The 17459-nt window shown below is 39.4% G+C and overlaps 1 protein-coding gene across 1 annotated transcript in view; it reads left to right on the forward strand.

Annotated features, from left to right (window-relative positions):
• The first annotated feature begins 13310 nt into the window (after window positions 1–13310).
• The window catches only part of GCFC2 (GC-rich sequence DNA-binding factor 2), a 47661-nt gene continuing 43512 nt past the window's right edge, over window positions 13311–17459 (forward strand). Inside the window, exons 1-2 of the mRNA XM_028116314.2 lie at window positions 13311–13638; window positions 17009–17134. Of these exons, the coding sequence (XP_027972115.1) occupies window positions 13380–13638; window positions 17009–17134 (385 nt within the window). The 5' untranslated portion in view covers window positions 13311–13379. The remainder of the gene's footprint in view (window positions 13639–17008; window positions 17135–17459) is intronic.

Here is a 17459-nt window from a genome sequence, read left to right on the forward strand (position 1 = left end):
CAAAGGTTTTAGGGCTCCTGGGTGGCTCAGTCAGTTAAGTGTCTAATTCTTTATTTCGGCTCAGGTCATGATCTCAGGGTCGTGAGATCGAGCCCCATGTTTGGCTCCATGCTCAGGGCAAAGTCTGCTTGAGATTCTCTCTCTCCCGTCCCTCCACCACTCCCCTGGCTCTCTCTCTCCCTCAAATAAAAAAAAACATGTATATAGCAGTCCAATTTTCCCAGCATCATTTATTGAAGAGACTGTCTTTTTTCCATTGCCTGTTTTTTCCTGCTCTGTCGAAGATTATTTGACCATCGAGTTGAGGGTCCCTATCTGGGCTCTCTATTCTGTTCCATTGGTCTATGTGTCTGTTTTTGTGCCAGTACCATGCTGTCTCGGTGATCACTGCTTTTGTCATATAGCTTGAAATCAGGCAACGTGATGCCCCCAGCTTTGTTTTTCTTTTTTAACATTTCCTTGGCAATTTGGGGTCTTTTCTGATTCTATACAAATTTTAGGATTATTTTTTCCAGCACTTTGAAAAATGTCATTGGAATTTTGATTGGGATGGCATTGAAGGTATAGATTGCTCTGGGCAGCATAGACATTTTAACAATGTTTATTCTTCCAATATTTGCAAATGACACTATAGACAAAGGGCTGATATCCAAGATCTATAAAGAACTTCTCAAACTCAACACACAAAAAACAAATAATCAAATCTAAAAAATGGGCAGAAGACATGAACAGACACTTTTCAAAAGAAGACATACAAATTGCTAACAGACACATGGAAAGATGTTCATCATCATCGTTTGAGGGAGAGAGCCAGGGGAGTGGAGGAGGGATGGGAGAGAGAGAATCTTAAGCAGATTCTGCCCTGAGCATGGAGCCAAATATCTGTTTTTAAAATAAATAAATAATTTAATTTAAATGAATTTAATGGGCGAAGGTTTTGAATAGACTTTCTCCAAAGTGTCAACAGGTATGTGAAAGATGCTCAGTGTCACTCATCATCAGGGAAATCCAAATCCAAACTACAATGAGATGTCACTACACACCTGTTATGACAATTGGTATTTAAAAAAACAGTCAGTGTTGGCAAAACTGTTGAGAAATTGGAACTCTTATATACTGTTGGTAGGAATGTGGAATGGGAGAGTCGGTACGGAAAATAGTATGGAGATTCCTCAAAAAATTAAAAATAAAATGACCATGTGATCCAGCAATCCCACTGCTGGGTATTCATCCAAAAGAATGGAAATCAGGATCTCAGAGAAATACATGCACTCCCATGTTTATTGTAGCACTATTCACAATAGCTAAGTTTTGAAAACCACCTAAATGTCCATCCGCCAATGAATGGATAAAAATGTGGTGCGCTCATACAATGAAATACTGTTCAGCATTAACAAAGAAGAAATCAGATAAAAAAAAAAAAAAAAAACAAAGAAGAAAAACCTGCCACGTGCAACAATATGGATGGACTTTGAGGACATTATGCTAAGTCACAGAAAGATAAATCCTATATAATTCCACTTACATAAGGTATCTAAAATAGCCAAACTCATAGAAGCAGAAAGGAGAAGGGTGGTTGCCAGGCACTTAGAGGAGGAAGAATGGGTAGTTGGTATTGAACAGGTATAAAGTGTCAGTTAAACAAAATGAAAAAGTTCTAGAGATCTGCTGTACAGCATTGTGTTTATAATTAATCATACTGTACCGTACACTTAAAATTTTCTTAAAAGGGGGGTGCGTGGCTGGCTCAGTCAGTTGATCATGTGACGCTTGATCTCACCGTTATGAGTTCGAGCCCCATGTTGGTGTAGAGATTATTAAAAATGAAAAATCTTTAAAAAATGTTTTTGTTAAAAAAGTAGAACTCATCTTAAGTGTCCCTACCACAATTTATTATTGAAATAAAATTGACATACAATATTATATTAGTTTCAGATATATAATATATTGATTCAACAATTCTATACATTACTCAGTGCTCACCACAGTAAGTATAAATAGCATCTGTCACCATAAAATGTTATTAAAATATTATTGACTATATTCTCTATGCCGTACGTTTCATCTCCGTGACTTGTGTAGGAAGTTTATACTGGACCTTTTTTTAATCCCTTTCATCTATATCACCCATCCCCTCACTTACCACCTCTGTGGCAACCACCAGTTTGTTCTCTGTATTTGAGTCTGTTTTTTTGCTTGTTCATTTGTTTGTTTTTTAGATTCCAAATAGAAGTGAAATCATATGGTATTTGTCTTTCTCTGTATGACTTATTTCACTTAGCATGATACCATTTAGCTCTGGCCATGTTGTCGCAAATGCAAGATTTCATTCATTTCTATGGCTGAGCAATACTCCATTTTATATATACATCACATCTTCTTTATCCATTTACCCATTGATGGGCACTTTGGTTTTTTCCATATCTTGGCTATTGTAAATAACACTGCAGTGAATATAAAGGTGCACTTACCTTTTTGAATTATTGTTTTTGTTTTCTTTGGGTAAATACCCACCAGTGAACTTACTAGATAATATGGCATAACTGTTTTTAATTTTTTGAAGAAACTCCATACCATTTTCTACAACAGTGCACCAATTTACATTCCCACCAACAGTGCGTGAAGGTTCCTTTTTCTCCACATCCTTGCCAACATCTTATTTCTTGTCTTTTTGATACTAGCCATTCTGACTGGTGCGAGGTAATATCTCATTGCGACTTTGATTTGCATTTCCTGGATAATGAGTGATGTTGAGCATCTTTGCATGTGCCTGTTGACCATCTGTATGTCTTCTTTGGAAAAATGGCTATTTAGATCCTCTGCCCATTTTTTAATTGGGTTTTTTTTAGTGTTACATTGTATAAGTTCTTTACATATTTTTGGATATTAATGCTTTATCAAACATATCATCAGCAAAAAACTTCCCCCATTCACTAGATTGCCTTTTTGTTTTGTTGATGGTTTCCTTCACTGTGCAAAAGCTTTTTATTTCAATGTAATCCCAATAGTTTATTTTTGCTTTTGTTTCCCTTGCCTGGGGAGACACATCCATAAATATGTTTCTAAGGCCAATGTCCAAAAGATTACTGCCTATGGTTTCTTTTAGCAGTTTTATGGTTTCAGGTCTCACATTTAGATCTTTAATCCATTTTGAGTTTATTTTTATGTATGGTATAAGAAAGTGGTCGAGTTTCATTTTTTTGCAAGTAGCTGTCCAGTTTTCCTAACATGATTTATTGAAAAGCCTGTCTTTTCCCCATTGCATATTCTTGCCTCCTTTGCCCTTAAAAAAAAAAAAAAAGGCATTTCCAGTAAGCCAAACTGTAGAGCTAATTTGGCTCATAGCACCTGACCCTTGGGAGCAGGACCCCATATGTTGTGACCCTCTGGTCCGAGCACAAGGTTCCCATCACAGTAAGTACTCAAGAAATAGATAGTGAATAATGAAAGTATAATTAGGTCCATATTTTACGGATGCATTTCCACAATAACTTTAAAAAAAAAAAAGGAAAAAGGAATTCACTCAAAAGGAAAACTCTTCAAAGGAAAGAGTGATACTTTACTTATAAACATGACTTTGCAAAATTTTGTCATCTGAGAAATTTTGACATAGGTTGGCTTAAAAGTGAACATATATCCATTACTTGTAACAAGAGTGAATGAAAAAATAGCTCTATAATAAGAAGGAGGCAATTTCCAAAAGATTATTTGACACAATTCTTCTGTAAGTAACCCATGTCTCACTAGAGGGAGCTCAGAACCCACTGATCAAGGGCAAGAGCTGCTGACTAAAATGTCATTTCACTTCGGGTGGGAGGGGGAAAGAATCTGAGTAAACATGACATTGATTTCCAGGAGTTGGTAATTTTTCATATGCCAATTATTAACTTCAATTTTTAATTATATAATAGGTAAATAATACAAAGTCTCCTAATAAACAGTCAATTGATTTAATAAGCTTTTATTGTAAGTAGGGTGTAGGACAAAAAAGAGACATGGCATTATCTTTGCCTTTTTAGGGGAAAAAATTCCCAGTATTCATGAAAAAGAGCAAACAATATAAGGCAGTAATGAGTATAGGTACCCAGAAAGGCTCTTTGGAAAAATATAATTCTCACTCTCTGGCGGCTCTTTTCCTATCTCCGTGGGTAAACATGCAGGGCATCTTACCCTTTAAAGTTGCGCCTTCTTGCGTACCTGTAGGGAAGGGGTCTTTCTCAGAGCCACACCAAAGCCAGTGTGCTCAGCAGCCTGCTTCTTCCCCTGTCACCCCCTACATCTCCTCTGACACTCTCACGTGAGAAACTAAAGAGCCACCAGCCCTTCCTCATCTCAAAGGGGCTGCCACCACCGTGGCCTCAGCTGTCAAGTCCTTCATTCCCAACAGCAGTGGTAACTCAAGACTTGGGGGAGCAAAGTTTTACTAAAGGCTTGGGGAGAAGAGCATCTTAAAAGTCCCTTGTCCCACTGTCCTCTCACTCTCCACGATTGGGACCTTCGCATCATTCGAGCATCGTTTCTCCTCAGGTTCCAAAAACACGACCACCCACAGGTTGCAAAACCTTACTCTACCTTTAGAAATTTTTCACATCTTTCTTTTTCCTAGGCTAGGGCTCCAATATGTCCTATTCAAGTATGTCCCAAATATTGGATGGGACATACTTATACTAAAAAACAATTCCTTGTTTATCTGAAATTCAAATTTTATTAGGCATCCTATAATTTTCCTAAATCTAGCAACACTACCTTAGAGGCTTTTCTCTGCTTCCCCTGGGATCAGAGGAGGAAACTCAGAATTCCTCCCCCTTTGTTAAATGAGTCCTTTTTTTAAAAGATTTTATTTATTTATTTGGGAGAGAGAGAGAACGCTCAGAGGGAGAGTGGGAAGCAGACTCCTTGCTAAGCAGAGAGCCTGACCCAGGGCTCAATCCTAGGCTCAATCCATGATCTCAGGATCATGACCTGATGCTGAACGCAGATGCTTAACCAACGGAGCCACACAGGCACCCCTAAATGAGTCCTATTTTATCTTCTCCCATTCAGACAATATCAAGAGAAGATAACTTATCTCACTTCTCTCCCTTGGAACATATATTTGGTTTATGTTTTAAATAACCAAGCTTTTCTTTCTATCTGGTAACTTATTTGTGCCCAACAAGTTAAAGTGATTTGTTCTCAGGTTTCATTATCATGATCAAAGAGAGGTGTTTCAGAATTGCCTCATCCACACATTTAGTTCATTGAATTCATGTTAATTCAATGTATGCTATGCGTTAGACACTATACCAGCTTATCTCCTGATAAGCATATCAGGAGAAAGAGAAGGGTCCTGTCTGGCAAGGCAGTGTAGTTTAAAATGAGTAAGTAAACAAGCTGATAGCTCATATCAGCTGATGGCTCAGAAGCCAACTGAAAAAGTGACGTCTCCCTACTGTTTTAACAGACAGGGTTTGTGAGTTGCTGACTTTTGAAGGGAAAGGGAACACCAGCATCACACTTAGATTATTCTTAAATAAAACTGCCTCCTTTGTGAGCAACACTGAGAGTTAATTCTCTCCTGTTGACCACCTTTCAAACTAAGACAAATGCCTAAAGCAATTTTGGAGACTGGTGGAGAATCCTTCCTTGAGAAAATGTAGACAGATATCCCTTATGGTAACTAACTACTACAGTTAGATTAACTCAATCAATGTGAATAGCTTCTTATTAGTTTCCTTCTTTGAGGATTATTTAGCTTCCAAATTTTGAGGTACATAATGGCATTTGCATGCTGTTACAATTTGAAATGGAATTCATCAATGATTATTACCCACAACATTTTTTTTAATCTCTTAAGGGTCATTAATTTTTCTTAGTATCTGCCCTAGAACTTTGCTACTTAAAACGTGGTCCTCAGACAAACAGCTTTGGCTTCTCCTAGAAGCTTGGTAAAAATGAGGACTCTGGTTTCACTACAGACCTGATTAATCAGCATCTGTATTTCCACACCATTCCTAGATTATTTGAAGAACAAACACTAGATTTGAGGAGCACCGGCCTAGGGCCTAGCATGGTGCTTGGACTAGTAGATGCATAATAAATGCTGGTTGAACTGTATAATGCATGACCATGTTTCTTTATATAGTGCATAAAAGAACACTGAATTTCCTTCTAATTACAATCATGATCATCTTACCTCATTCTCGTCACCATTTTAAAGCCATAGTCTAAGGGCACCTGGGTGGCTCAGTCCATTAAGCGTTTGCCTTCAGCTCAGGTCATGATCTCAGGGTCCTGGGATAGAGGACCAGGGAGTAATCAGGCTCCCTGCTCAGTGGGGCGTGCTTCTCCCTCCCCCTCTGCCCCTTTCCCGCTCCCCCCCCAGCTCATGCATGCTCTAGCTCTTTCTCAAATAAATAAAATCTTTAAAAATAAATAAATAAAGTTATAGTCTACTTACTGGTTTTACATTAAGTGCTTTGTAGTGTGATTTAGAAAGACATCCTCCTTTGCTTAGGGTGAATAGAGCAGCACTCCCCGCAGGACTTGGGAATTCTATATGGGTAGCTGGTATGCCAAAAAGCACTGGGCCAAAGGAAATATTCACTGACACCTCATGCCCCACCTTCAATCTTTGGAGTTCTTTCTAGCTATAACGGATGCTTGGTCCATGTGCTGGGAAGCTCTTCTTTTAGATAACACTAATATCTCCATTTCCAATTATTCGCCACCACCCGAATAAAAAGTCTTTCAGACAGTGCCCTAATCTTATCTAAATTCTTTTTAAAAGCTCTCTTTAGAAGTCATTAATAAGTTATGAATAACTGATAATACTTGATTATAGCATTTCCCAAGTGTGTTCTAGAAAGTACAACTTCATCAAGATGAGCCATGGAAAGGAACTAAATCAGTCAGGGAAATTCTGCCTATTCCTTATCCCTTTGGTGGAATATTGTCAGCAATACAATGGTAAGTATTCGAAAACTGGCTCTCTGGAAGAAAAGTCCTGATTTTTTAGATCTATAAGTTTCTGTGGTATGAATACTCCCACCATGGCTGATTTCAAGCTACCAACATGACACCACTGAACACGGAGTTGGTAATAGATGTGTAGGAGCACAACAATACACAGTATTTCCACCATACAGATACAATGGACATAAATAACCTCGACAGCAGAGATAACAGAGAAAGGTGGTAGGAATTAGAAAGTGGTGAGTTTTGAGTACTTATTACCTTTATTTTTTATATACTTTATTTGATTGTATTTCTTTAATTCCATTTTTAATGATGACTATGTTTAACAACTGGCTCACACACTGCCTGAACATTTTGCAAGCACCTGTCCAGCACACACAGGAGATGACCTCAGCTCACCGCTGAAAGAGCTGTCTCACAGCTCAGACATTCACAGGCTATGGTTCCTGCCACACACCGAGAAGAAAATGTGGCTCTTTCTCAAAGCTAATATCCTAGAGAAAGATTCTACTTGGTCTGCCATGGTTAGGTGTCTATTCTGATCCTGCTAGCCTTGTCCCAGGAGGTGGACCTAGCTACAGAAACCTAATTTGGGATGGAGGATGGATTTCTGGAGAAGAATTGGCTTATTGGTAGAGTATACCCCTTGAAATGCACGGCATTGTCTATTTTAACTATGGCTCTACCCTCCAACCAATTTTTAAAATACAATCCTTATGAGACTTCCTAGGCAAGAAGTTTTTTTTCTGTCTTTTGAGCAACTGGAGTTTCCATAGTCAGCAGAAAAAAGCTAGAAGTGGTATAGTCATCTGTGATGGTGAAGTTCACACTTTTTTGCTTGTATATTCCTTCAGAAGTTTTAAAAATCCATTATCTCAGAACATTTTCAGGTATACATTTATGAGTTCTCATTATAAATTTTGACAGTTGCCAAGGATGTAATTTCTGGTGTATTGTACATATTGGCACCTTTTAAATATTTATTTTATTTATTTACTTGAGAGAGAGAGCACTTGGGGGGAAGCAGGGGAGAGGGAGATAGGAAGAATCTGAAGCACACTCCCCGCTAGGCACAGAGTCCAACACAGGCTCTATATCACAACCCTGAAATCATGACCTGAGCCAAAATCAAGAGTCGGATGCTCAACAGACTGAGCCACCCAGGTGCCCCACACTTTTAAAATAGATGTGTTCTTATTGGTGGGAATGCAAGCTGGTACAGCCATTCTGGAAAACAGTATGAAGGTTCCTCAAAAAGTTGAAAATAGAGCTACCCTATGACCCAGCAATTGCATTACTGGGTATTTACCCCAAAGATACAAATGCAGTGATCCAAAGGGGCACTTGCACCCCAATATTCATAGCAACAGTGTCCACAATAGCCAAACTGTGGAAAGAGCCAAGATGTCCATCGACTGATGAATGGATAAAGAAGATGTGGTATGTATGTATACATATATATATATATATATACACACACAATGGAATATTATTCAGCCATCAGAAAGGATGAATATTTACCATTTGCATCAATGTGGATGGAACTGGAGGGTATTATGCTGAGTGAAATAAGTCAGAGAAAGACAATTATCATATGGCTTCATTCATATGTGGAATATAAGAAACAGCACAGAGAAGCATAGGAGAAGGGAAGGAAAAGTGAATGGGAAGTCATCAAACAGGGAGAAAAATCATGAGAGACTCTTAACTATAGGAAACAAACTGAGGTTTGCTGGAGGGGAGGTGGGTAGGGGGATGGGGTAACTGGGTGATGGGCATTAAGGAGGGCACGTGATGTGATGAGTACTGGGTGTTATATGCAACTGATAAATTGTTGAACACTACACCTGAGACTAATGATGTAGTATATGTTGGCTAATTGAATTTAAATTAAAAAATAGATGTGTTCTGGAGTTGGCTGGAGCTGTTGCCATGACAAACATTTTCTTAAGAAAGCTCTGCTGTTGAGACCGTCCAGAGCTGGGGGTTGAGGTGGGGAGCACGAACTTCCTGGGGAACCATCCCTCTGAGGAGAGCAAGGCCAGAGACACTTGTCCAGCTCCCCTGCACCCATTTTCTTCCAGGAACCTGAGAGGTCCTTCCCTTTGGGAGGGCCGGGGCAGGAGACCCAGCCCACTCCCTGGCCGTAGCTGGAAAAGCGAGAGGGCAGAGGCAGCATCTCTAGCATGGTTGCCACACTGGGGAAACCGGTGGATGGTCACCCCCACACTACCCCGTCCATGGAAACCCGGAGGGAGAATCCCACTTGGAGAAGCCTGGATCTTTGCTAGAAAGAGAGAGAGAGAGACCCAGCAAGAGAGGGAACGCAAGCAGAGGAGTGGGAGAGGGAGAAGCAGGCTTCCCGCGGAGCAGGGAGCCCAATGCGGGGCTCGATCCCAGGGCCCTGGGATCATGACCCGAGCTGAAGGCAGACGCTTGATGACTGAGCCACCCAGGCGCCCCCTGGAAGATATTTCTGAAGAAATTATATAGATGATGGAAAAGAAGATAGAAAATGTGGAAGAGGTGTACAGGCAGGAAAACAGAGCAGGGGTTGACAAAGTTTTTCTTTAAAGGGCCAGAGAGTAAATATTTTAGGCTTTGTGGCCCATATGGTCTCTGTCATAACTACTCAGCTCTGCTATTGTAGTGTGGAAGCAGCCTGTAGTCGATATGTAAATGAAGGGGTATGGCTGGATGCTAATCAGACTTCCTTTACAAAAACAGGCAGCTGGCCAGATTTGGACCATATGTTATAGTCTGCCCATCCCTAGAATAGAGTAAAAAGATCCCAGTGTACCTTTAATTGATGTTCCAAGAGGAGATAATAGAGAAAACAGGAATATGACAATATTTGAAGAAGTGGTGGTCAAGAATCGATGAAATACAATCATTATATTTATGATACCTAATGAATCCCAAGAGGGATAAATAAAATTCACCCCTAGACACATCAAAATGAAACTACAGAACACCAAGGGTAAATTATTTTAGAGTATACCCAGAAGGTAAATTGCTTTCCAGAGAATGACATTTAGGCTGACAACTGATTTCTCAACCTCAATGAGAAGAGACAGAAGACAGTGGAATAATATCTTCAAAGCGCTGAGAAGATAACTGCTAACACGGAATTCTAGCATCAGTGACAATCTTCCAAGAATGAGAGTAAATAAAGGCCTTTGTAGACAAACAAAAACAAGTTTCTACCAATAGTGATTTCTAAAGGAAATAGTTCAAGAAGAAGAAAAATTACCTTAAAAGAAGTCTAAAATTCAAGAAGGAATGATGAGCAAAGGAAATTGTAAACATGGTGCTAAATCTGAATACTGATGTCAAAGAAAATAAAGACAACAATGTCTAACTTACAGGGATAAAATGAAACTACAGTTAAAATCCCCAGTAACAATAGCATATAAATTGGAAGGTGAGTAGTTGGAGTTCAAATGTTCTCAGGTCCTTGCGTTGTTTGGGAAGAGGTTAAAGATACTGATCATAGGGAGTTTTTAAGTTAAATACATATGTTAAGATTTCCAGGCTAACACTAAAAAACTAGGAATAATGTAACTTCAAACTTGGGAAGAAAGAAAAGGAAATAGGAATGAAGACAATAGAAAATGTGGCTGTTAAAAAAAGGTTTAAGGTTGTGATCTAGAAAAAATAATAACTATTACCATTTATTGAGGAGCTACCATGGAGTCATTTTGATTCATTAACATTCATAATTTCATGTGATATGTGTAAGAGTGACAGGCAAAAAGAAAGCATACAAAAAAATAGATGTGTTCTGTCATTCATTTAAATGTATCTAATGTAATCTAAATACCAAACCTATTTAATACTCATCATCCATTTAAAAAATGCACAAACCCTTGACATCATTGCTTTTTCTCCTCAAATATATATTCTTATCACCTACAACATTTCATCTGATGAAATATAGTTAATGCTTGAAAGTCTTTTATTGATCAATGTATACTTCCCTATAAAAGTATGTATGGTGTGTATACACTATATATATGTGTGTGTGAGTTTTATATATATATATATAAAATTTTATATATATATAAAATTTCTTGTGATTACGAAGCTCTAATTTTTTTTATCCTGGATTGAGTTGTCTTCATAATTTTAATAATGAGAAAGTGAAAATCAACTCAGCTGGAAGTCAAGACCACACTGCCACTGCAAGAATTACTTCTGAGTGACTCCCCCTTCTTAGTAATGACACTCCAACCCCAGAGTCTCCTCCTGTTCCTCCCACTTCTTGAACAAAGTTACAAAGGTACCCAACTGCTGAACTTTCCCAACTTCTTGACATTATGCAATCCAAATCTGGCCCTGCTTCCCTTAGCTCTCCTTAAAAATCTCCTAGCACAAAGCAAAATAAGTCAGTCAGAGAAAGACAAATACCATAGGATTTCACTCATAAGTGGAATTTAAGAAACAAAACAAACAAACACAGGGGATATAAAAGGGGAGACAAACCAAGAAACAGACTCTTAACTATAGAGAACAAATTGATGGTTACCAGAGGGGAGGTGGGTAGGGGGATGGGTGAAATAGGTGATGGGGATTAAGGAGGGCACTTGTGATGACCATCGACTGTTTTATGGAAGTGTTCAATCACTAAATTCTACACCTGAAACTAATATCACACTATATGTTAACTAACCAGAATTTAAATAAAAACTTGAAAAGAAAAAAAATGTAGCACAAACCCAAATTCTGTAATAAGCTCCACTCAACTCCCTCTTACTAAGGAACACCATAGTTTCTTTGGTCTGTGCGTTCCTTTCCTGAGACAAGCTAAATGAACTTTATTTGACTTAGTGTCCTCCTGGTAGCCTTCAGGGGGGTGGGCTTCAACGCACTTGATCAACACAACTATAAATACATCAAAATAAATCTCAACTTTTTTGACAAAAGAACATTTTTGTTGGGAATGCATCTCATAATAACAAAGATAGTCTTCCCACACACATTAGTTCATACATCCAAACACAGCTATTACTTATTGCTAAAATGGTATAGTGTTCATTGTTAATTGCATTATTATGCTTTTATTTTACATTATATAGGCACTGAGAAAACTTTCCACATATGAAGGGGTGTGTTTACCCCTATTCTTAGTTCAATTCTTAGAACTCTGTCTGAACTCTGCAAAAATCAGTGATTCATACTCCAAAATTATTTTGAGTGGTCAACTGAAAGCCGGAGTTGGTTCTCCATTGTTGTTGAAAGCAAGACACTGGAAATGGTCTGATTTCCAGCAGAACTATTGAGTTTACAGGTATTTATTCTCAACCTGACAATAAAATTTTAGATGTGCAGGAGTTTTTACACGTGGGTGTATGTACTGTAGTACATTCAGGATGGACAGCAAATTACGTCTCTTCTTTGTAAGAAGGGGAGAGAAGATTATATCGGCAGAGCGCTGCATGAATGTAGGGATTTTCAGGCAGCTACATACAGAGGGAGGTGAGCATCTAGAAATTGATCTCTTAAAACAATTCTTTTTATGAACCTCTTGGAAAGTCTTCCTGAACTTTAAAGCACGAACTGAAACTTTGTGGAGCATGCAGCCAAAACCAGCAAGAGAATTTAAGTGAACGGAATGGTTATTTGCTTCAGACGGATATGGTCAGAGGCATCCAAGTTAAGAATGGGCTTTACCAAGGAGACCAAGAACTCAGTCCACGGTGAAGGCTTCCTCTCTCAGCAGTGCTTAATGAATCCAGTCCAAGTTTCCCACGGTTTTTGCCGTCCTTCTTACCACTGCACGTCTTTCTAAACAACACCCCCTTTTCTCATAAACACTTTTTTCTGATGGGCCAAAGCATTTAACCAGGCTCTGTTAAAACCTGGCCGCCTAGAGCAATCATTTGATTTTTGCTTTCTTGTGCATCGATCATTTATGTGTAGATTTTACTCTTTAGCTTTCAGAAGCAATCTCCCCAAACACACACACTCTTCTCATTTTTTGTTTAATTCTTGGTTGGAGAGAATTTTACTCTCTTCAGAAGGTAGAAGACAGCAGATCGGGTTCCAGTCTAGGATGTAGGTATAGTGCCTGATTCCTAGATAGGGTTTGCACAAGAACCTGTGAGTGATGCTCTCCGTGGCACTCAGCTCCAGGAGTCTGCCGGACTCTCTCCACAACGAATCGCCACCAGCACAACCTGGCCTCGGAAAGAGAACGCTTAGCAACTCCAAGCCCCAGCCCTGAAACACAACTCCATAGACCAGATCGAAAGGGACAGAGCACGCATGCGCAGGGCGAAGGGGGCGCGGACGGCGCGCGGACCGGGCGCGCGCAGACGGTCTTAAGACCGTATAGGCGGGAACGCGCCCCGGGGTGGACGCCGGAGACTCGTCTGGCGTGGGCCGGAAGAGGACGTGCGCGAGGCGGCAGGGCCTCGGCCATGGCTTACAGGCCGAAGAGGACTTTCCGGCAGCGCCGAGCCCACTCTAGTGACAGCGACGGCGCCGAAGAGCCGTCTTCTGAACCCGGGGCGCCGGAGGAGCAGGCGGCCCCGGGCCTTACGGAGGAAGGGCCGCCTTCTGGAGGGGGACGCGTGGAGGTGACGGCCCGGCGTGTTCGGGGCCGGGGCCGGGTGTGGGCAAGTTCCCGGCGCGTCGCGGGAGCGGCTCCGCGCGCTGAAGGCGGCGCGGGCGTCCCAGGTGAGGCAGGGCGGGGTCCGCCGGAGGTGAAGCGAGGTGGGGTGGGGGGAAGAGGCCCCCGGGCTTCTCCGGAGGTTCCTGTGACCCGCTGCTGACCGAGAGCAGTCGCGGCGACAATAAACAAGACAGCCCACTTCGAGCACTCGCCCGCAGCCCGCAAGTCCGCGGTGGGGGGTGAGGGGGGAAGACCAGAAAGAATCCTGTATGGTTTGTGACTCGTCTGTGCTTGCACCATCAGGTGAACTCTCACGAGTTGTAGCTTTAGTGCAGTACTTGCCATTTGTGAAGAATCTGAATCGTCACAGAAGTTTAAAAAAAAAAATCTGATACTTTTAGGTAGGGGAAAGTTTTATGTACTTTTGGAAACAGCCCCAGTTATTTTTCTAGAAAACACTTAACCAGGATAATACACTAGAAGAATCTAGGTGACAGACACATGGGACGTTTTCTTTTGCTTGTTTTGTTTTTCATCAGTTATTTGCAAGAACGGAGATGAGAATAATCCACTATGTCCCTAAGTAACACAATGGGTTGACGACGCTGTAGACGGTACCAATAATGGCGTTAAGTACAATGTAATAGTTTTGAAGTACCCTTTCGTTTTTACAGAATTTAAGGAGCCTAAGCTTGTTTACATAAAACGTGTTCTAGTTTGAATTGGAGCTTAATAAAAATGCAGTTTTCGGTTAGTATTCAGGTAAAAAAATTTTTTTTCTACACCACTATTTTTAGTACAAGTGATTTTGGTGGTTTCTTAATTATGACCTTCTGTTTGTCTAAAGCTTTGAAGACTTATGTTTTTCTACTCTATGGAAGTCACCTGGTCAAACCTTAATAGGGAGAAGTGAGGCCAGGAGTTGCCTTTTTTTTTTTTAAGATTTTATTACAGAGCACGGGGGGGGGGGGGCAGAGGGAGAAGCAGCCCCCCCCCGCAGCAGGGAGCCCCGTGCGGACTCTATCCCAGGACCCTGAAATCATGACCTGAGCCTAAGGCAGCCACTTAACCAACTCAGCCACCCAGGCGCCCCCAGGAATTGCCTTTTTGCTTGCATTCTAAAACAGTGGTTCTCAAAACTTTTTGGTCTTAGTATCCCCTTTATAATGGTATCCCAGAGAGCTTTTGTTTCTGTGTATTATATCTATTGATATTTACCGTGTTAGAAATTAAGATAAACTTTTATTCACTTTTTTCTAAATTAAATCATTACACGTAAGGATAAGCAACATTTTTGTGGGGGGGGGAACTTTTCCAGAAAATAGAGTGACATTGTTTTCAATTTGCAAATGTCTTTAATGTCTGGCTTCATGGAAGACAGCTAACTTCTCAAAGCAGCTTCCACATTCAGTCTCTTGTGATACATTGTTTCATATGAAATATGAAAAGAAAACCACAGGGATGTATGTGGTGTAATAGGAATACCTAATAGCCTTTTTAGATAATTGAGTGTGTTCTGCTTTGATATTACAACAAAGATCAACAAATAGTAGCTTCTTAAAGGTAGTTTGCAACATGGCAGCTGAAACCATACCTGTTAGTTTTTTTATACTCCATTACATTAAAATCCATTGGTCTGTTTGCACCTCAATGAATCTTTTACCCATGCATGATTGGTAACATCATGCATTGACTATTGGAAAGTATTGGTTCACTGAGTTTGCAAATGTTGGTACATTTTATTATATAATATCCAAAAAAAAAAAATCTGTTAATGTCACTGCGTTACTTCTGATAATCATCAGTCGTTAAGTGACTGAAAGATACTAAGTTCACAGAGCAGGATGTTAAGTTTTCCAAAATTCTTGAAGTGATAGGCACATCTTTGTTCATTTTTGAGAAAATTTGTCAGCTATACATGTAGGAATAACTAGAGTTTGTCAGTCATTCTTTCAAGTAAAACAGTGTTGCTCCTTGAAGACAGTGGGTAGTTCCACTTGTAACTCATCGTATAAATGCTTTTCAGTGAGGCAACCATTGTGTTTCAGTATCCCCCAGAAGTGCTTTATACACACTTCCATTTTGTCCCACAGAATATTTAAAAGATGTGTACTCAAAGGTCAAGATTTAATAAAGTTAATAACTTTTTATTGCTTCATTAAGGATGGTAAGTACAACTTTTTTGTTTTTTGTTTTTTTCCTGGCAATGCATGGTGATGAATACAATGGCTGTCACTGTCTTGATTCATACGAAGAAGCCAGGGGTTTTACCCACCACTGCTTTTGCTTCATTATGTAAATAGCAACAGACTGAAAAGGGCAAATAACATAATACTGTGATGAAAGTAGTTTTGAACTCACATACCCTATGAAAGGGTCCTAGGGATTTCCGGGGGTTGATGGCAGATGCTCTTGAGAACCACTGCTCTGGTGTTAATCCACTTTGACAGCAAGTAGGAATTGTCATAACTAGTAGCAAAGAAAGATATAATTTATAGTTATATTACTTTGTGTTCTAAGTTTTGATCTTCAGATTTTTTAAATTCTTTATAGGTCTATTAAGGGACATTTTTAAGGTAAAGAGTACTATTTATGTAATCTTAAGTTTTAAAGTTGTTCATAAAAAATACAAAATAATTATAAACTAGCCAGCCCTTTCTTGTCAATAATACCATGAATTCTTTCACATTTTGTTCATTCAATTCTCACAACACCCTTAACACCATTATGGGTGTTATCTCTTAATGTTATCTTTGCTTAATAGATTATGGACAGATTTTCCTTCCCAAAATCACGTAGTGGAAACAAAGAGATCCGTTATTTAATGGAGACCACAGTGCTCATTACAGTACTACTTGCCACCAGCCATTGACATATGGCATAGTCTAAATTTCAGAGGTGAATAAAATTAGATTGAAAGCCCTGCTTCTCCACTTAGTAACTTTGTGACACTGGACATGTTATTTAGCCTCTCCAATCCCTAATGTCCCCATCAATAATAGCACTTACTTTATAGAATTGTGAAATTCTGTAATTGTGTGAAATAGACCTTGTAAAACAGATTTAAATGTAGCATATAGTAAGTGTACATTCAGTTGTTTTTTTCATCTTGAACTTATTCACTACCACTATTTTTCTTTTTTGTGTTAAATTTTCCTTCACTTTTTGATGCTTTTTTTCTCTACTGTTCCCTTCCCTTTTCTCATTGCATCTTTTAAGAGAATATTTTATTAGATAAGTAGATCTATACACTTATTAGATCATCCATTGGTTTCAGAAAGAAGGGAAACGGAGAAAGATCTGTATATATACTTTAAATACATGGAGAAAAATTAAAACACTGTACATGTATAATGCTATGTGTTGTGTAGAATTTCAGTTATTAATTCCACTATCTTGACTCTTTCTTGTTGTATTCAAAAAATGTCCTGTTAGAATCCAGAGTGGTTGATCTTTCAACAGATGAAGAGGGTGAAGCACCTCATTCCTCAGAAAGTAAGGATGATCAGAGTTCATCATCCAACAGCTCTAGCTCTTTGGAAGAAGAATTTTCATCAATAGGTTAGTAAATTTTGTAATTTTGATTAACTTTATTTCTAGTATCAGTATTTTCTATACCAGTGATTCTTATTATTGATAACACAGCTCTAGTGAAGTATGGAGCAAGTAAGTCATTACCAATGATTGTCAAAGTGCCAAAATTAACTGCTGTTTTCCATTACATGCCACGTGCAAGGTCAGACAGCTTATAAGAGGCAGAGCTAGGATTCAGACCCAGGCAGTCTGCTTCAGAACCTTTGTTCTTAAGCACTGTGCTATACTGAGTGATTCATGCCAGTATCTGAAGGATGGTAAGAATTTGTTACCAAGGATGATTCTAGTATAG

The sequence above is a fragment of the Eumetopias jubatus genome, unplaced genomic scaffold (assembly GCF_037043125.1).
Source record: "Eumetopias jubatus isolate StellerSeaLion01/CBP00866 unplaced genomic scaffold, mEumJub1_p1.0 scaffold_9, whole genome shotgun sequence".
In the NCBI taxonomy this organism is placed as follows: Eukaryota; Metazoa; Chordata; class Mammalia; order Carnivora; family Otariidae; genus Eumetopias; species Eumetopias jubatus.